This window comes from Monodelphis domestica, chromosome 3, assembly GCF_027887165.1.
Source record: "Monodelphis domestica isolate mMonDom1 chromosome 3, mMonDom1.pri, whole genome shotgun sequence".
NCBI lineage: Eukaryota > Metazoa > Chordata > Mammalia > Didelphimorphia > Didelphidae > Monodelphis > Monodelphis domestica.
Genome location: NC_077229.1, coordinates 88631058 through 88651994, shown reverse-complemented (window position 1 = coordinate 88651994; position 20937 = coordinate 88631058). Strand labels below are relative to the sequence as shown.

Here is a 20937-nt window from a genome sequence, read left to right as displayed (position 1 = left end):
GTGAATATTTCAAAGGGGAGTGAAGATAAGACATATAAGATGCTGGAAGGCATCCTTCAGGAATTTTGAAATTATGTGGGTATTGGTGTGGCATTCTCGAGCCCCCCAAATGTTATTTTGTTTTCTGGCTAAACTTCTGCCTTCTCCTAACATGCTTTCTGCATAACATTTTGTACGGTACTTTGTTATTAGGAATATGCTTTTGACTATTTCTGTGTAGTGTACCACCTTCCCATTGCTCTTTGGGATACTTATCATTCTGATGCTTTTAAAAAAGTTTTAAATTTTTATTGATAAACTTTGTTTAAATACATTACATAGATCTTCAGTCTCTCCCAATTATATACATCTCATAGTATATACAATCCTCCAAAATTGTGAAGCAAAATAATGAGTGGTTGCAACTGATAGTACATATAGCCTTATACTCTTTATATTTATTATTATAGTATATTAGTATATACTAATTATTATATGATTATAAGATATGATTATATTATAATTATATATGTATAATTATATGATTATAATAATTAGTATATACTAATGCATTAGTATATATTATACTCTTTATATTTCTATTTATACTCTTCTGTTTGTTAAAAAAAGTTTGTTTTATAAGTTAGTACCAATGCTGTTCAGTGTTTATACTGTTTTATTTCTAATTAAAATTGAGTATTGTCACAGTAATTATGTATATTCTTTTGGTGCTTTTTTGTTTACTGTGCATGCAGTTTTGATCCTTTAGAAATTGTGATATTTCATGATTCACAACCATGCTGGAACACAAAAGAATGTTGATGTTAAAAATGACTTTATTGCTGATGGAGCTATGAACTGCTTCAGCCATTCTAGAAAACGATTTGGAACTATGCCCCCAAATCTATAAGACAGCTCATGCTTTATGACCTAGCAATACTAGATCTATCCCCAAAGAGATCAAAGAAAGAGGAAAAGAACTCATTTATAAAAATATTTATTGCAGCTCTTTTTGTAGTAACAAAAGAATTGGAAACTGAGGGAGTGTCCATTAATTGAAGAATGATAAATGAATATGATAGAATACTTTTAAACTGTAAGAATTGATGAAGGGGATGATTGATTTCAGAGAAACCTAGGAAGACTTGAACAAACTGATTTAGAATGAAATGAGTAGAACCAGGAGGACAATTTATATAAAAATAACAGCAATGTAAAAATAAGAGAGCTGTTGGACTCAGGCAGTTTGTACAATTTTTTTTTTCTGGATATGCCCAACAGGGGAATTTGTTTCACTTGATTATCCATGTTTGTGATGAGTTTGTTTTTCTTGATTTTTCAATGAGGAGAATGTCAAGTAGGAGAGAATATGGACCTAAAAAATTAAAAATAAAAGGAAAACCCAACCCCAAAAATAAATAAAAAGAGAGGTGTTTGTGTTTTAGGAATTAGCTTTAATATCTTTGAAAGTGTTGTGCTATTCCTCAAAAGTAAGCTAGTCTTTGACTGCCTTCTCAGTTCCAGGCCCAGTTTATTGTCCATTTGCCAATTGATATCTTTTACAGAGACACTCTCTCAATTAGGTTATTTTAGTTATTTTAGTTAATTTTAAATTTAGTTAATTTTAAAATTAGTCCTTTAACTATATAACACAGTCTAAACAAATAGACTCCTCATTTATGGTGTTTTCCTGCCTGGATTGTCAGGTAGAGTTCTGATAAGTGTTGCAGTTTTCAGTGATACAATAAAATAAGACATTTCTAGAAGGCCTTATTAGTTATAAAGAACCCCATTCTTTTTTTATTTTGGCCTGAAAATCTCCCTTGATGGCAACAGACAACTTTGGAGAGCACATATCACATTATATAATGCTATGCTTGGAATTATAGAGAAAAAATGGAATAAAGTTTTATCTATGGTTGCATTTATCAGGAAATCCTATACAATTTATGCATATACATGAGAGATAAAATTTTGGAAAACATTTTTAAGGCTGAATTTTTTTCTACTAAGTAAAATATTTGCAATAAGCAATAAGCCAAATGGGATCTTTGTGCAAAGTACATTTTGCCCCTTTCAATCATTTATGCAGTTGAAGATTTGGTCTGCTATAGAATACAACTGTGAAAAATTGACTGTATTTGCTTTTCATATGTTCATCAAAGATAGCCTGATTATACATATAGACCATTCTCATGAAGACTTTATAGAAATGAGGAGATTGGCTAATAAGCTAGTAGTTGCTAAAAACTTCCTTCTGGCCTTTTTCTTTTGTTAGCAGTAACATCCTGGAAGATTGTTTTCTTCAATCATTCATTCAACCATAAGTAACTATATAAATATATGTTATTAATTTTGGTACCATATTCAAAAGGATTAGAGCTTCATAAAACTCTGTTCTTTTTCCTTTATATTACAAAGGGGAAAGAGTTCTGCAAAAATACTAATACCTGCAGTATTTAAAAAAAAAAACTATTAATATGGCACAGTGGATAAATCACTGGATTTGGAATCAGGAAGATTCAGATCCCACCTCAAATATAGGACTGATTCTAGTGTGATCCTACGCAAGTTATTTAATTTCTCTGTGCCTCAGTTTTGTCATATATAAAATGAGAAGATTGAATTTGATACTCTCTAATATTCACCACTTGTAAATCAATAACCCTAATGATCCTCTTGCCCCACATCATCTTGCTATATTTTGTTAGAGAGTTTTGTTAGAGAAGATTGTATTGTTCCCAGTGAAGAAATAACCCATCTATAATAGACTGTGCTGTAGCTATTAATGGCAGTGGCATCTGATGGTTAGGTGTAAAATGTTATTTATGTGAGAATATAGTCTCATTTGCCAAAGAACATCTATAGGCAACTGAAAACCAAGATGAGTTTGAAACTTAGATTTCTAGGAGTTTGTATTTTTGTCCTGAACAAATTGGTCTTGTTGTCATGTGATTATCACAGGATTTTGTGTTATTATAACTGGAAGGGATATTAGAGATTCTTTAGTCTACTTAAAATGGAGAAGGTGAGACCAAGAGAGGTGATAACTTGTCTTAAGATCTAATAACTAGTAAGCAGAATTGAATCCCATTCTTTTTTATTTTTATTTTATTTTATTTTTGAACTTACATCTTTTGGACTTATGAAGATTACAGAAGAAATGTAAGAAGACGTGGATTAAATGATTAAAAATAAAGTAGTCAAAAACCAAGAAAAAATATGCCCAATAACTACATCCATGAAAAGATGAAAAGAGAAAACAAAAGAAAAGTAGAACTGTGTAATAATATAATGACTATGTCACCTGCAAGAAGAGAAGAGAAGAGAAATTGTATCTTACTTTATTGCAGTAGTATAGGCCTGTGGATATGGAATATTACACTCACTGCCAGACATGGTTGATATACCTGCTAGTTTTATTAAATTATCCCCCCCTTCTCTTTTATATCTTGTGGTAAGGGATGATTCTCCAGGAATGGCATAATATTTGGAAGTGAATGTGATATAAATTCATTTTAAAATATATCAATAGATATCAGTCCATTTTTAAAACCCTCCATTGAATTCCCATTGTAGTTGCTTTAGTTAGAATTTACCTAAAAGTCTTGCTAATAGTTATAAAGACCTGGGTTTGACTCCTTCCTTTAAAACTTAATAGCTGTGTGACCATGGACAGATTCTTTCATTTCTTTCAACCTGTCATTTTAAAAATATAAATAATGATGCCTATAACAGGATAGAAAAGCAGCCTACAGTAGAGATATAGAACTGGTCTTGAAACTGTGAAGAATACATTAAAATCTTGCCTCTGTGACCCTTGCATTATTCTCTAGACATTTCAAACTCAAGTCCTGCAAAACTCCCAAGTTTGTCAGAATGATATTTAAATGTAATTGGGATGACCTCCAGGAACTGATGCAGAGCGAAAGGAGCAGAACCAGGAGAAAATTGTACACAGAGACCTATACACTGTGGCATAATCAAATGCAGTGGACTACTCCATTAGTGGCAATGCAGTGATCCTGAACAACCTGGAGAGATCTATGAGAAAAACCACTATCCACAATCAGAGGAAAAACTGTGGGAGTAAAAACACCAAAGAAAAACAACTTCTTGATTAAATGGGTTGGTGGGATATGATTGGGGATACAGACCCTAAAGGAACATCCTAGTGCAAACATCAACAACATGGGAATAGGTTTTGATCAAGGACACATGTAAAACCCAGTGGAATTGTGCGTTAGCTATGGGAAGGGTGGGGGGAGGGAAGGGAGGGAAGGATATGATTCTTGTAACCATATGTTCTAATTGGTTCTAAATGTTCTAATTTGACTAAATAAATTAATTCATTAATTAAAGAAAATAAATGTAATTGGGGGCAGCTAGGTGGCTCAGTGGATAGAGAGGAAGGCCTAGAGAGTGGAGATCCTGGGTTCAAATTTGGCCTCAAACATGTCCTAGCTATGTGACCCAGGGCAAATCATTTGACACTAGTTGCCTAGCCTTTATTGCTTGTCTGCTTTGGAACAGATACTTAGTATCAATTCTGAGACAAGATAAGGCTTTAAAAATGTATTTGGGAAATGTTTTAACAAAGTAAGTAAAAACATAGTAAGACATAGATAATGCTTATTTATAGTTTCCTAGTCAGTATGTTGTTCTGGTGATCTGTTTCTGTTTGAATTAGACACCTCTGCTAGACAGCTCTTTAAAACCAAGCTACGTAAATGATGCCAACCTGCATTGGTAGAGTTTTCCTCATCCAGAGTTCCCTCTTTTGGTGAAATCACAGATTCAGTCCTTTTACTAGGTTCTCTCCCTAGTAACAAATGCAGTATTTACCTTGTTAGGCTACTGTTATGTTCAAATGAGATAATTATTCTAAAATATGAACTTTATACAATTCCATGAATATCAGTTACTATTATTGATGGACTGTAGATTTGGAATCATTTGGCATCATTTCCTGTGAAGTCAACCTATAAAAAGTTTCTTATGAAGCCAACTGTTTGATTCAGCAGTCATCTTGTGAACTGACTAGATAAGATAGGTTTTTGTATTGGACAAAATGTTAGAACCACATTGTCTGACCGCTCATTTAGCATATTTGGATTTAAAAGTATTTGGATGATTTCCATTTGTACCTATCTACTCTTCTCCTAATCCTCCTAAAAAGGAGGTAGCTAACTTGATTAATTTGTAGTTCAAGAAACTATTTAGCCACAGAACAGTAAAGGTCAACAAACAGGAAAATCACTAGTGGCAGCATTTGCAAATATTAGCATCCTTTACAAATGATTCTTCTCTATTCTGTTATGCTCATAGGATCCTATACTATAAATAGCTAAGTGTAGTGAAACGATTTCCTCAAAAATTTTGTGTGTGTGTTTTTAAATTCAGACTGAGCCCTACCAACCTTTTTTAGGTTAGGGGGGTTTTAATGTTGTTATGCCCTGCTTAAAATGTTCTCTCTACTTTTCTCTACCTATCAGACTTCTGAATTACCTTTAAATCTCAGTTCAGGAACTTCTACAGTAAACTTTTCTTGATCTCCTTGGTTGTTAATGCTTCCTTTCTACTCAAATTATTTTGTATTTGGCTTTCTATATTCTATTTTTGCCATTTCCTAGCCCCATCTCAGCTCAATATTAGAAGCTTCTTGAAGATAGGGCCTTTTTTATTTGTTCTATTTTTCACCAGGTTATTGTTTGTAAAATAAGTGCTTTGGACTACCTAGTCTCTGAGATTTAGTTCTAGATCAATGATCTTCAGTTTTTGGTCTGTCTGTACTCAAATGTATGACCCTGAAATGACTGTCACATCAGTGATCAGTTATTTCCTAGCTGTTAAAGTGTAATTAACTTAATATATTGTGGTATTTGATGCTTGTCATGTCTATATCCTCCCAGCTATCTTCTTAAAGAAAGTGTTCATAATGTATAGAGATATGAGGCTTTTGGATAGTCTACAAGACTTTTGTTTCTTACTGAAGCCAGAAGTGGAAGTGGGCTACACAGAAATGAGATCTAATATTTGGTTTTGTTTTTTGTTTCATGGGTTTCCAGGACCAAAGAAATCATCTTCAAGTGGCCAGCCTACTCATGATGAACTTCTTTTCATTTTACTAGGCTGGTTCTGGCAGAACATAGATAGTCATTTGCTCAGACTATATTTAGATCCTGTCAGGCATGCTGGCAGGTTGTGCAATAATGGTATAGGCTTCAAGAACATAGGGTTACCTCCATACTACATTTAGTCATCTGCATAAGACTTTAATACTATTTTATGGATCAGCAACTTGAGGCCTAAACTAAGGAATTAGTCTGGAGAAAGTTTGTAGTAAAGACGGAAATTGTCACCTTTCTTCTAAAAATACTTCTGCTAGAACCTGATTTTGTTTTCATTTTTCTTTTATGAAAAACAGAAGAGTCTCAAACTGATCCTGTAGATGTCTTGAGTCAACAAAAATGTTTAGAGTCTCTGGCTGCCCTTCGCCATGCCAAGTGGTTCCAGGTAAAGTGCTTTCCAGTTAGATGTGAACATTGAATAGGTTAATTTGAAAATTTTTATTTCTGCACAAAAGAAGAAAGAAAAGAGAGGGAGTTGATACTGGGTGATTGGCCCCATAAGATCCTCTCCAGAGTATTATATTTCATCAAATACTGGAGTTATTATTTGGAATAGTGATTAGCCTTGTTTGCCTGAGCCTATAGAACAAGATGAAATTATGTGCAGGCATATTTTGGCTTAATGTATAAATGTCATCCTAATAAAATTAGCTAGATATTTTCTCTAAAAGTAGAATGTCCAGCCATTGGAAGTCATGACTTCCCCATCACTGGAAGTCTTCAAACATTGCCTGGGTACTATTTATAATAGCTGTTATAGACTTGCTGGATTTGTTTGTCCCATACCTTCTCTGGGCCTCAGTTTCTTCATTTATGAAAGGAAGGGTTTGGACTCAGTACTTCTAGTATCCCTTTCATCTCTGAAATTCTATAGCAGCCTAAAGCAGCATGGAAATTAGGAATTTCAGAAATGCCCATTTTTAATGCTAGGTTTGAATTTAGATTTATTTTACAGTCTCATGCATTAAGAAATGAGTCTTATTTTTGTAAAAGCACTTTCAGGGATCTCCTATTTAGGAAAACAGTGTGGTATAAAGGTAAAAGTACATGACAAAGAATCAGGAAAGCTGAGTTGTGTGCTAGTCTTTTTTCTTACCAGCCTTATGACCTTGAGGAAATCACTTAACCTCTGTGGGGCCAGTTTTTTCACATGGGGGGGGGGAGTGATTGGAGTAGAATTATTTTTAAATCCCCTTCTAGTTCTAGAAGTCAATAAATCATTGAACAAATCACTTATTGTCTCTTGGCTTTGGCTTCCTCATCAATAAAATGGGTTGTGGTGACAGTTGTATGTAGTACATTTCATTTCATCAGTTATGAACTGATTCATGGATTTATTTCATCAATCAGCCAGCGTTGATTAAACTTTATACTAGGTGTTACGCCAAGTTCTAGGAATACAAAGGCAAAAGTTAAAACAGTCTCCCTTCTTGAGGAACTTGTATTCTAATAGGAGAAACACGAAAATATATAAGTATATACATTATATGTACAAAATGTGTGTGCCAGTAGTTGGAAATGTCATGAAAAGCTTTGTTTAAAAGATGATCTGAGTCTTGAAGGAAACCAAGGGTTCTAAATGAAGACAGTGGGAGTAAGTGTGTTCTGGGAGATGGACTGTTGGATATAGGGACAGCAGGTTCCACAATAGCATGAAGAGATTGCAAAGTTCAAGGAGAGAAGTAATATCTAAGAAGATAGGAAAGATAGGAAGGTGCCAGGCTATTAAGAGGTTTAAATGTCAAACAGAGCACAATCTTTGTTTAATCTTTGAGTCAAAAGGGAGCCACTGGAGTTTAATAAAGAGGGGATGAGTGTAGCAATAGTAGAGGGTTATGCGATCTAACCTGGGCTTCTAGAAAAATTACTTTGGCAGCTGTATAGAAGGTGAATTGAGGGAGGACAGTGACTGAGACACTGCCTATCTCTGACTCTGGGCGAGTAATTTAGCCTCTCAGCCTTAATCTCCTCATCTGTTAAATGAGGATAATAAAACTCAATAGAGTTGTAAGAATCGAATGAGATAATACCCATAAAATGATTTTGCAAATTTTTAATTTTTGTATAAACGTTAGTGATTAGTATAAACATCTATGATGATGATGATGAATTATGCCCCTTGACAATCACTTTAACCTCTCTGTGTCCAAAGAAATAAGAATATAAGTTGCAAAGCAGGAACTGATTTGTCCTGGTAAAGGAAGTTTTCTTGATGAGAGTTTGGTATATCAATGAAATCACAGGAATGGTTCAGAAGTTCTGAGCAACCAATCCTTTCTCCATTCTAACAGTAAATGTTTCAGACTGCTTATCAGAGGGCCTTTTTCTATTCATGTTAATATTTTTAAAATGGTATTTCTTTAAGATCATTTAGAAAAAAATTTCCTTCATTAGTGTGTTTTCTGTGAGTAAACAGTTTTGTTTCTTTCCTCAAAGGCCAGAGCTAATGGTCTGCAGTCATGTGTAATTGTTATCAGGGTTCTTCGAGATCTGTGTCAGCGTATGCCAACATGGAGAGCCCTACCAGACTGGGTAAGGAAATTAAGACTCTGAAACTCATTTTAAAATCCATTGTCATTCTGAAATGAATTTATTCCAGTGACAAGGCTTAAATTCTGTTGGGACAGAATTTTCTTTCTTTTAGCTTTGCTGTTGGTTAAGAGCAATATTCAACATGTAAAGAATCCAATTATGTTTGGAAATATCTTTGAAATATGTAATCTTAGGATCCAAACTTCTAACTAAATAAGTATGTCAAAAGTTTGGTCAAAAACTGAAGAATTAGGTAGTTAGGCCAGAGGGGCATGGAACATGTCATCCCTTGTGCCCTCCCCCCGCCCCCCAGATATTCCATCCCTGCTAAAAGGAGATTCTCATGAATCCAAGCGAGAACCGGGAGAAAAACAATGAGAGCAAAGAATGAAGTAAAAGCCGAGCCAGGATGGAAAGAACATTGGGCTAGGGAATTTCTAAGTGAAGTGACTATAAACAAATCACTTGGCATTTCTGAGCCCCAGTTTCATCATCTGTAAAATGAGAATAATTCTTATACTACTCACCTCACATGAAAGGGTTGTTAGAAAGTGTTTTGTGAACAAAAGCATCTTACAAATAGGTACTACCACTTGTAGTTGTAGTAATAATATGAGGGACTCTCATAATATGAACTTTAGAAGTATGGATTGAAAGCTTCCTGGTCTTTATATTCTTGGGCCCTACCCTGCCACCCTAGGTTTGCACAATTGTACTAAAAGATCTGTTAGCCAAATCTTCAGAGTAAGTTAGCAAAGCACTGTTAAGGGACTTTCTATTTGTAGATTCTGTTATATTAGTCTCTCTCTATTTCTGACATTTTACTTCAGGTAGATCTTACTGTATTTTATCATTTTTAATAGTTTTTATAGTTTTTCATTTTCCCTTTATCTGTAGGATGTTTTTTAAAATGTGTCTTTTACAGTCTACCTTAGTATTTCTATATCTCTGTGGCAGTCTAGGATGTGATTAATTTTTAATAATTTTAATTTCATGGCCTTTTTCTACTTTATTTTCTATTTTTATATTTCATGGACTTTTGTGTTGGTTTTCTAATAGAGTAGTGTAAAAATTAAATTATAATCTCTAATAATAAAAATATATTTTAAGAGATTTATTAATGATCATTAGAAATCAAGGAATAAAGAGGATACAAAATACAGACCATGTGCCCATGGCTGATCAGCCAGTTCAAACACCCACCTTAGCACCACCAAGCTTGGGGCCAGAAGTAAAGAGGTAGGACCTTCCATGTCCCTGCCTAATATCCCCTATCTACAGGAAGTATGTAATGACAGGTTCCTGGGAAATGTACTTCTTTTTTAGGGTAACAGATTTTCGATTATACAGTAGTAAAAGATGGCTCCCCACATTAGTGATTTTTAATTTTGATTGGATTTATGCTATTTTGAATTCATTAGGAAAATAAGCAATTTCTTTTTTGAGCCCAGGTAGTTCTGAAATAAGACTGAAATTTGTTTGCTTAAAAACAACTTGTTTTTAAACTGTTAATAATAGTAATGAGTTTATATTTCCACAAGGGTAATTAAGCTGGGGTCCATGACAGGAATGGTCCTTGAACATGGAACTTTTTTTTCATTGTATTTCAAGATAATTAGTTTCTTTTGTAATCATACATATTTTTGTGTATTTAAAAATATTATGAAAAAGAGTCCTTTAGTTTCACTAGGGTGCCCAAAGAGCCCATGACACATAGAATATTAAGAAGTTCAGATTTGTATGATATTTTATCTAAGAGGTAACATAGTGTAATAGATTGAAAATTGCTGGCTTTGGATCCAGGAAGACCTGGATTTTAAGTCTACCTCTGACACACACTGACTTTGTGACCCTGGGCAAGTCACTGAAACGTTTAGCATGATAGGAAATTCTATAAAACTAAATGGCAGAGAAGATGTTGACCTTGATAGAAGAAATTTCTTCCCCAGGAAGAGACCATTCCCTTCTCCCAGGGAAATCAGAGGTTTATTACCCCTTCTGTCTTTACCTTTTGCAAAGCTCTTTTCATATGTTGTGTTAGTAGTCTCACAACAACTCCGTGAGGTTGGAAACACCAGTGAATTATACCTCTTTTGCAAATGAGGAAACGAGGCTCAGAGAAGGGAAATGATTGCCTGAAAGTACCAGGTGGTAGAACCTAATTCTTCAGTTTTGGATCCAGTGCTTTTGTCCCTAAGTCACAACTGCATCACTTGTTCCTGATGATTTTCTCAGAATGCAGGGTTGTCTTTGTATAATTTCTTGGCCATGACACATAGTTGTTTGACTATACAACACTCACAGTCATAACTGATTGCTTCTAGCTACTACTTAAATGAAACATTAGTGGTCACTGAGAAATAATTTTTTGGTGGTGGTCCACAGAGACCTGTCTTACTGCTGAAATCCATTAACCATCACATATTATCAGTATGACCTGCAAAGAACCCTCTCAAAACTTTCATGTCACTTGTAAACAGAGTTGTTAAATCCCTGTGTTCTTTGATAATTACTTTTTTTCTGTGCAAAGCATGCTCCCTTTGGAAATGTCTGAAGTAAAATGAAGCAGAGAAGTCCAGGATCCTAGGCTGTGACAAAATACCCCATATTCATGAAGGGGTCTGTCATAAAGCCCTCCCTTTAACCATAGTCTGTATTTTTATGTTCTCCTCTGTGCCCTTCCTCTCTTGCTACAGGCAATGGAACTTCTGGTGGAAAAAGCTTTGAGCAGTGCATCAGGGCCTCTGCGTCCAGGAGATGCCATGAGGAGAGTGCTAGAGTGTGTAGCCACAGGAACACTCTTAACAGGTCAGTCTGAAGTTGTGGCTGCCTTAATCCACCTAGGCTCAAGCCTTGTGATCAGTAAATCAGCCCCAAATATGAATGTGGAGCCCCTGCTGAATGCCTGACCTGATGCCCAGCATGGAGGGGAGATAGAGTCCAGTGGGGCTCACTTTTCAGGTGGTGTTGGGGCACAAGCCCTTCCACATAAAGTAAATTTCTAATTAACTCCCATTCAAGTGACCAAACAGTTAAAAAAAATGTTTATAAGGATGTGCAGTGATCTTTCTGAGGTGTGGTTATCATTGCCCTTCACTTCTTAAGTACCCCATACTGAATAGGTATAGAGGGAAGAGTTTGGGTTTGAACTCAGAGGATGTGAGTGTGAATCTCAACTGGGCTACTTACCACTATATATATAAACTTGGTCCAGCACTTCCCTGGGACCCTCAATTTCTGTAAAACGAGGAGCTTAGATCTTTAAGAGTCCTTCCAGCTCTACATACTTTTTATTGACACATTTCCCTGAAGAATTAATAGTGAATTCAATGTGCAGCATGAATTAGAATGAATTCACTGTGCAGAGCCACAGCATGGATACCACTTGCCAAGTCTCATCAATTCTATAACAGCCTATCTCCCTTTCAGGCTCTTTTCTTCATACACTCACCCTCCAGCTGGTTCAGGACCCCATCATCACCTAGTGCAATGGTTTAGTGGTTTCCTGGCCTTCACGGAACTGCCAGTGTGATTTTTCCCAAAGCCTGTCAGATGATGCCACTCATTTTCAAATAAGTCACAATGGCTCTTTATTGTCTTTAAGATAAAATACAAACTCCCCTTTTTGGCATTTACAGTTTTTTACAATCGGTAACAAAACTACCCTGCCAGGTTTATTATGTAGCTTTTCCCCTTCATGAACTCTATGATCTGTTGCTATAGGACAAGTGAAATGTGATATTTCATCTCCCATTTGCACATATTTACTCCATCCCTAGAATATACTCTCTCTTTACTTAGAATTCAAGAATCTCAAGCTTCACTTAACATCACCAGGGACTGTTTGATCAAAGGAGATTATATTTGTAAAGTGCTTAGCACTGTACCTGACATAGTAGACAGTTAATAAATGTTCTCTTTCCTTCTCCCTCTTCCCCAGTGTCTTTAGACACAGCTAGGTGGTGCAGTGGGTAGAGTACTGGGTCTGGAGTCAGAAAGGCCTGAGTTTAAGTCCAGGCTCAGGCACTTACTTCTTATGTCATTGAGCCTCTATCTGCCTCAGTTTCCTCAATTGTAAAATGAGAATCATAATATTGCCTACCACCTAGTGTTCTTGTGACAATCAAATGATATAGAATTTATCAAGTGCTTAGGTCAGTGCTTGGCCTATAAAAATGCTTATTGCCTTTCCCTTATTCTCTTCATTTTTGTTTTTATATCTCTTGTGACTGGCACATATCAGGCACTTAATTCATTATCGATTAATTGATTGAGGTACATAGAGCTATTTACTGCTGTGCTAAATGGCCCTAACCTGTAGACCTTCTTGAGTTTTTAATGTCTGCTTTTAAAAAAAAAATTGGTCTTCTGTTTACTTTCTCATTATCAGGCTAGTATCAGTTGTTAAGGTGTTGCTACTATTAGTGGACCCTGTTGCCAGCAATACTTTCCCATTCCCTTTGTAAAACACAGACATGGGAACCTACATACACATACACACGTGTCCCTTGTTCTTGGTAGCTGTTGGCTAGGGAGTCAGGTAACCAAGTTTGTTAGAATAGTATTATAAGAATGTTTATTGTTATTTAATATCTTGAGTGAGGAAGTGAAGGGATGTTAAAGAAATACTGTATATTAGCTTCATTGAGTGGATTCTGTATATTCTGCAACTATCTTGACCCTTGCAATCAGCTTCTGAAGTCCTTTTTCTGTTTATTTTAGTTATGATCAAGATAGTTGAGTTTGCTAAAAAGATGACTTCCAGATACTGTGATATTTTGGTGGGTCATTGATAGCATTGGTGTGGATATGGTTTCCATAATCATAGGTGGCTAATTCCCCTCTGCACTACATCCTGTGTAATTTTTGTCCATGTCATTCTATGGACATTCTTCAGACATTAAATACCCAAGAAATCTTACAGTTTGGGACCATTACACATAAATGTAAACAACCTTTTGTACCAATGTCATTTAATTAGTCAGTTATACATGTAAAAAGCTAGTAAAGCATTGTCTTTTCAGTAGGTACTGTGAATGAGTTAGAAACTTTAGTAGAACAATACCTATATTTTAAAGTAATAACATTAGTTTCTTTTTTTTTATTTTTTAAACCCATAGTATCAGTTCTAAGACAGAAGAGTGGCAAAGGCTAAGTAAACAGGGTTAAGTTTCTTTTGTGGTGTCACATAGCTAGGAAATGTCTGAGGTCAAATTTGCTTTATAGTTTCCTGCTGCCTTGTGAAGTAGTTTGCTTGTAGTTGTTGGATTTTAGTTTTTAAAGGACTGAATTTCATCCCTGGCTTTTTTGGTCACCCTTCTCCTTCTGGTCTTTCATCTTTCATCTCCTTTGCCTCATTTTCAAGCTGATTAATTTTGACTTTCAACACACTATTTTCTGTTTCCAGATGATTTATTTTGCTTTTAAAGTTCTTTTCCCAGTTGTCTTCAGCCCCTCTTAATTGTTTTTTGAATTGTATTTTTAGTTCTTCCAAAGCCTATGTCCAATTTGCTGGAGTTTCTGTGCTTTTGCTTGGTGTTCCATCTTTTCCATTTGCTTTTTTGTTCATTGCCTGGATAGAATCTGTGGATTGTAATTTCTTTTTTCCTTTTCTGTTGTTTGCTCATATTTTTCCCTTCTTTCCTCCTGTAGTTGCCTGTAGTCTTGCTCTTCTCATTATGTGCTGAATCTGTGGGTTTGGGCTATTCTGTCCTGAAGGGGCTTCTTCTCTGTTGTGCTGATTGATCAGGTTAGTCAGATCTTTCCCAGCTGACAGCAGAAGCTGAAAAGGAGCTGGGCTTCTCACTGTTCTCTAGGTTGTTGCCTATAGTTTGTTGTAGCTTTTGCCCTTGGGGCTTAGTCAGCAAGGCTCTCAGATAAGTCTGTGGGGGAGGGGTATTGGAGCTCGAGCTTCCCTGCCCTCTGAAGGCTTCTTACCTGCCCTATTGATGAGATTGAGTCAGGGTGGAGGAGTTGATCTGCAAAGCTGGAAGTGCCCTGAGATGAGAACCACTGGGGTGGGGGTGGGGGGCCTGAGAGGTGTAAGATTTAAAAGAGTGGATGCCATAAACTGTAATAGTTAAAATGGTTGAAGGCTATAAACTGTAGTGAGTAAAATTAGTTGAAGACTTAAATTGTAGTAGATATAAGAGTGGGTGAGTAAATTGTGACCGCAGAAAATATGTTTTCACTACAGTGTCTTGTTTTAAATCAATTATAAGGTGGTTGCCAGGGAAATATTCCCAATTATGAATATACCCAAGTCAACTGGGTTTTATAGAGAATTTAATTAATAATAAAATGAGGAATCAAAGAGAGAGAGAGAGAGAGAGAGAGAGAGAGAGAGAAAGGAAATAAATGAGAAAAGAATAGGCTGGCCCAGGCAGCCCTGGCCAACCCAGGCCTAAGCCCTAAAAGAAAAGATCAGTCAGTCCTTAATCACTCACCATAAGATCTGTTCAAGCGAGGATTCAGGGGGACAGAGTCTCCCCAGAGGGAGTTCCAGCCAGAGTCAGCCTTCCTTGAGAGACCTCCTTAGAGATTGTCCTTTTTCTCAACAATCTCCTTAGAGACTGTCTCTCAAGAGACTCCTTTTTTCTTCAACAGCCTGTCCTTTTCTTATATAGGGGGTTTTCTCCTATGTCACCTCCACTAAGTTCTTCCATCTACCAATCACAGTAGACGTTTTCCAAAGGACAGCCCATTCTGAATTCACACCTGAGTAGATTAATCCTTTTAGTAATCCACACCTGAGTAGACTAGAATCTCTGAGTAATTTTTCATGTCTTTGCTCCTTGCAAGTTCACAAGTTGCCTGACCTTTATAGGTACTTAGCACCCCTTTGTATTAGTTCTAAAAATAGGCATGGCATAAGTATAGGTATAAGTATTTTTCATTGTTCAGCAAGGAGTTTTCTCCCCATAAGCAGTCTTAAGTAAGGGTGGAGTAGAGGTCTTCCCATTTCTGATCTAAGTAGAGTTCTCACATTTTAGATCTAAATAGCTTCACGGTTTAAAATGGGGAATAGTCCCAATAGGGAATTGTCCCAATGAAAAATTCCCCAGCCTGAGAAATTTTAAGATTCACAGAGGGGCCAAGATAGAACATATTAGTTGCAACTAGGCTGCCTGCTCTGTGCTTCTCCTCCAGCAGCCTCTACTCTACCTGTGTTCTATGCTCTGAGCCTGGCACAGCTTTGGTGGCAAGGTACTCCCTCCAGACTAGTGCCCTTGCCTGCCCAGATTCCAGCCACCACTGGGGGCTCAGCACTGTAGGTGGGGGAGGGGTCCTGGGGCCTTCCTTCTTCCTTCCCCTTAAACCCATGTGTTCTACAATTCAGGCTTTTGGGGGGGCATACCTTTTACATTGGGTTCAGGAGGAGGGTTCCTTAGCTCTGTCCTTTTGTTAGATTTGGTTTTCAGTCCCCTCGAAGCAGTGTGTTTTTGATTCAATGAGTAAGAGCTTATGGAGATCTGAACTGCTGCTGTCTCTAAGCCGCCTCCTTGACTCCGCCCTGAGGTCAAATTTGAACCCAGGTCCTCTCAGCTCCAGGCCTGGAGCTCTCTCCACTGTGCTAGGTACCCCAATAACATAATTTTCCACAATGTAAGCAACAATTACAAGTGAACCAGGGGTTAACACCAAATAATTCTTGATCATAGGGAAAGCCAACATCAATTCATCTTTAACAACGTCTGCCCTTTGGGCAAAGACCCTTTATGGACCAACCATTTATATGGTGGGTAAGTAGTGTTGAAGGGAACTCTACTTGTTACTGATACTTGTGCCAGTTCATTTTTTCTCCCAACTATTGACATTTCAGATGGACCAGGACTTCAGGATCCATGTGAGAAAGACCAGATTGATGTGCTGGAAGTCATGACAAGTCAAGAACGAGAGGATGTCACAATCAGTGCCCAGGTAGGAAGAAACAATGGCTCAATATTTTTTTGAGAGGCTTCTAGCTTATCTGTGGTTCAGCCTCCTGTAGTATAAATAACATAATTGCATCTGAAGTTTGGTTTCTGGAATGAATTAAACAGTTTACATGTAATCTTTATTGGCATGCCATTTAAGATTCACCATTTGTTTCTAATAATGTCATTAAATTTTTTTCTAGGTATAACTTGGTATAGGAGGAGGCAGGTATTTTGTAGGATGTTTTGCCATGAGGGTTTCATGATTAGGAATTAAAATATTAAGATATTACCACCCCCCTCCCCACTTAGAAAGTCAGCTTGGTGTAGTAGAAGGAGAACTTTAGAGTCAGGAATCTGGGGATCAAATATTGGCCCTGAATTAGCTTTATGAACATGGACAACAAACTGACCACTTATCTCTAAGCTGGTTTTCTCACCTGTATAGTGAGGTTGGTAATAGTTATACTATGTATCTCAAAAAGTTGATACTAGGACAGCATTTTGTAAATCTTTAACATTAAATATGAACTTTTATTGGTATTTTATTGTGATCAGCAGGCAAGAATGCCATAGTTCTTTCACTCACAACAACAAAGAATAACAAATGTAATTAAAAACTGATTCCCTCTCTTATGTATTTGCTTGTTCCTATTTCTCTCTTGATAAGGAATTTCTCATGAACTCTCATTTGTGGTTTTGAAGCCCCAGTTTAAGGTTTAGTCCAAGAGGCAGCTTGGTGGCTCAGTGGATAGAGAGCCAGGCCTGGAGATGGGAGGACCTGGTTTCAAATGTGACCTCAGATACTTCCTAGCTATGTGACCCTGGGCAAGTCACCTAACCCCAGTTGTCTAGCTTTTACTGCTCCTTTATCTTGGAACCAGTACTTAGTATTGATTCTAAGACAGAAGGTAAAGGTTTAAAACAAACAAAAGATTTAGTCCAAAGTTATTGTGTAATTATAGAGATGAGAATTAATACTTTAGAAAAGATACCTATAAAGTTACCAGCATCAATTACTATTTAATGAATAGGCTTAGAGTATCCTAGATGTTCTTTTTCACCAAAAAGCTTTTATTCTAGCCAAGACATTATTGTGCCAGATGTTGGACTCAAGTCATAAGATGTGCAGATACACTCCTTGCCCTTCTGAAGCGCACAGCTTCAATCACAGGTATACATGGGACACACCACATATTCTTTTTCTCATTAATATGTCAAACAGACTATATCTTACTCATAAATATTCTAGTAGAGTTTTCTTAAAGGGATACAGAAAATATAGAAAAATGGCCAATGGAGGTTCCTTTAAAAAGTGCACCCCCTCCTCCCCTCCACCAGGGCTTGAAGGAGTCTTATATACTCCTCAGGGACAATAGTATAATTCTATTTGTATTTAAACTAATGGTGTTTACAATAGATGGCCTAAATTGCATCTCAGTGTGCATGCAGAGTTTCTCATTTTTGGTCAGACATAGGACTATCTGTTTTTATCAGCCTAGAAGCCAGGAGAGAAGTAAGGATAACTCCCAAGAACAAGTCAAAAGTAAATGTGGTTTCACCCTTTTAACTAAAATGGAGGCCATTTTCTAAAAGTGAGTTATTTATGTCAAAAAAAAGGGGAAGCTACAGGTCCCTTATCTCTTTCCTTCATTCTGGGAAATGTGTTTTCTTAGCCCAGTGATGTGGTCAGCAATAGGCAGAGCAGTGGATGCTAAGGAATGCAACGGGAGAACTTTGTGGGAAAGAGATCTAGCTTTGGAGTCAGAAGATCCAGATTCCCATCTCTGAAATGGCATTATGTGGATTACCTTGGACAAAACACCCAATCTTTTTAATTTAATGGTCTCATCTATAAAAAATGAGGGGGTGAGCAGGCTGGACAAGGTTGGGTTGGAATCTAAGAGTCTTGCTGGCTTTTCTATTTTATGGATCTACAAGTAACAACTTGGGTCAAATCATTTCAGGTTTTGCTGGCTGAATAGAATCACGGTAACAGCCTGAAAACTCAGAAAACAGTGTGCAAAACGTCCTGATGTTTACTTTTGTATTTCTCCTTGTTTTCCTCCCAGCATGCTTTACGGATGCTAGCTTTCAGGCAAATCCATAAAGTACTAGGAATGGACCCTTTGCCACCACCTAAGAGCAGAGTTGGTTCACGCAACAGGAAACGACGAAGAGACTTCAGTGAGGCAGTGGAAGGAGAGAGTGGAGGGAAAAAAGAGAGAAAAGAAGATGAGAACAATGCCTAAGCACTGTTGTAGCTAAGACAATGTTCACACACAACTTGAATTTTATATGTACATACACATGTGTTGCACACGTACTCCTCTATAAATGTGTGTATGTATATATGAGTTGCTGTTTAGTCTATGGCATTTGACAATTTTAGTGTTTTCCCCTTGAATAACGTGTTATAGATTTGTTTTTTAAAATTGTGCTTAAATCATTTAAAAAATTGCATCATTCCAAAATTGCCTTTAGGCAATAACCCCATTTAACTTTGTCCCTTTCCACCTCTTCCCCAACTCCTGAGGAAGCCCTCCCCACAGCAAAAGAGGTAGAAGGATGCAGGCATATTTTTTTAATTCTGATATTTCTTGCAAGCTTTATATATGCATCACAGCTTATAGAGGGAAATGCCAGGTATTGGGTTTGAACCTTAAAATCATTTCCTTTGGCTGTTCCATCCTCAAGCTAGAATGAATGTAGATGTGCCCTCCTTGGGGTCTGGACAGCAGGAAGATTGATTTAGAAGAATCAGGGAGATTGGTTTGCTCTCCCAAAAGAGCAAAAACAAAAACAAAAAAACAAACTTGTGGCAGGTATATAGCTTTGAGCCAAGAGTTGAGCAAGGGAAACAAGCCAGTGAAGCTTTAGCATTCATTTCACTGTAACTTCTTGCTCTTCATTAGATAAAATAAATATAAAGGGAAGACAACCCCTCCCCAAAACCCAGAAACAATCCACCTATTCCTGTTAACTTGTTAACATTTTACAAATCGGAATAGTTTCTATTATTGGACTTTGTGGGTTTCTCTTTTGAGAGTACTGAATGTGTTCCATTAATGGTGGTGAAGGTGGAGCTCCGTGCTGCTCTATGAACAGGCTTTGGTGATAGGATGAAAAAGTATATTTAGCACTCACTTTAAAAATACCTGTTAATGACTTGAGAACCACTTAATCCCCAGAAATTTTCTATATACCAATGAGTGCCTTCTAAAGAGAGGTGGCCAAGACTCACATAATGAACAGCTTTTTTTTTTCCATTTTAATTTAAGTTGGGCTTTTTCTTTCTGTTTTGTTTATTTTTTTCCTAGTTTCAGTCTAATTTTTAATATCATCCAGTTCTGAAGCTTAGGCTTTTTTTGGTAATAGAGCAGAAGATTCAGGACTTCGTTGGGCAGCTATCCAGGAAGGCCTTTGAATGATTGTATGTGACAAGTGTCCTTCTGGCACTGTGCAAAGTGAGAAGAAGGGAGCAGATGCCCATGTTGAGGTGATACTGAGGTAGCAAGGTCAGTGAACTGGGGAGGCTCATCATCCCACCCTAAATCAGTTTAACCTCTTTGCAGAGAATTTCTTAATCAGTTGCCTGATGGCACTTAAGGAAAAAAAACAAACAAATTTTCTTTTGACAGATGTTATAATCTATGCTCACTTGACACAATTTATTTTGTTTTATTTTCTATGTGTTAACAAGGAGAGCCAGTAACATGGCTTTAACATTTGGATGTTTTTGTAGTGCTACCTGAAAATAAAAAAGGAGAAAAATAAAATGAAAATTATGCTTCCATTTTTTCTATGTTGCTTAGTTTTTTAATCTTATTACAAAGAAGCGCTATGTAATCATTGCTCTGATTATAACATGGCTTTTTTGGTAACATCATTAATACATTACAACATCTATGCTGAGTCACTTCTCTCTCTACACTCTTTCCCTTGTTGATCTCATCTTCTTCCGAAGGTTTAATAATTATTTGTATAAAGTTGGCTCCCTAATTTATATATCGAGCCTTATTTTCTTTTTCAAACTACTGTCTCACACCAACAACTCTCTACTAAACTCCACCTAGATAACCCTCCAGCTCTTCAAAGTCTTCTTTTCCAAAATTGAATTCATCATCTTCCCCTCTAATCTTCCCCTTCTCCAGATATCCCTGTTTCAAATAAGGTGGAACCACCATCAATCATTCAATTCCAGATCTTGGAGCCATCTTTGATTCTTCCTGTTCTCTTCCCCACATTCAATAAATTGTCAAACTCTGTCAATTGTACCTCTAAAATATCTCTCAAATGGGTCACCTTTACTAATTTCATAGCCTCCACAAAAGTTGATGCCCTCATTTGTCCTAATTGACTGCCATGCTGTCATTATT

General features: G+C 36.7%; 1 protein-coding gene across 7 annotated transcripts in view; it reads left to right on the top strand.

Annotated features, from left to right (window-relative positions):
• Positions 1-20343, top strand: part of ZFR2 (zinc finger RNA binding protein 2) — a 120720-nt gene extending 100377 nt beyond the window's left edge. For all 7 annotated transcript variants that reach the window (XM_056822418.1, XM_056822420.1, XM_016432082.2 and 4 more), the window contains 5 exons: positions 6407-6495; positions 8547-8642; positions 11339-11450; positions 16465-16562; positions 18631-20343. In XM_056822418.1, the coding sequence (XP_056678396.1) occupies positions 6407-6495; positions 8547-8642; positions 11339-11450; positions 16465-16562; positions 18631-18810 (575 nt within the window). In that variant the 3' untranslated portion in view covers positions 18811-20343. The remainder of the gene's footprint in view (positions 1-6406; positions 6496-8546; positions 8643-11338; positions 11451-16464; positions 16563-18630) is intronic.
• Positions 20344-20937: the final 594 nt, after the last annotated feature.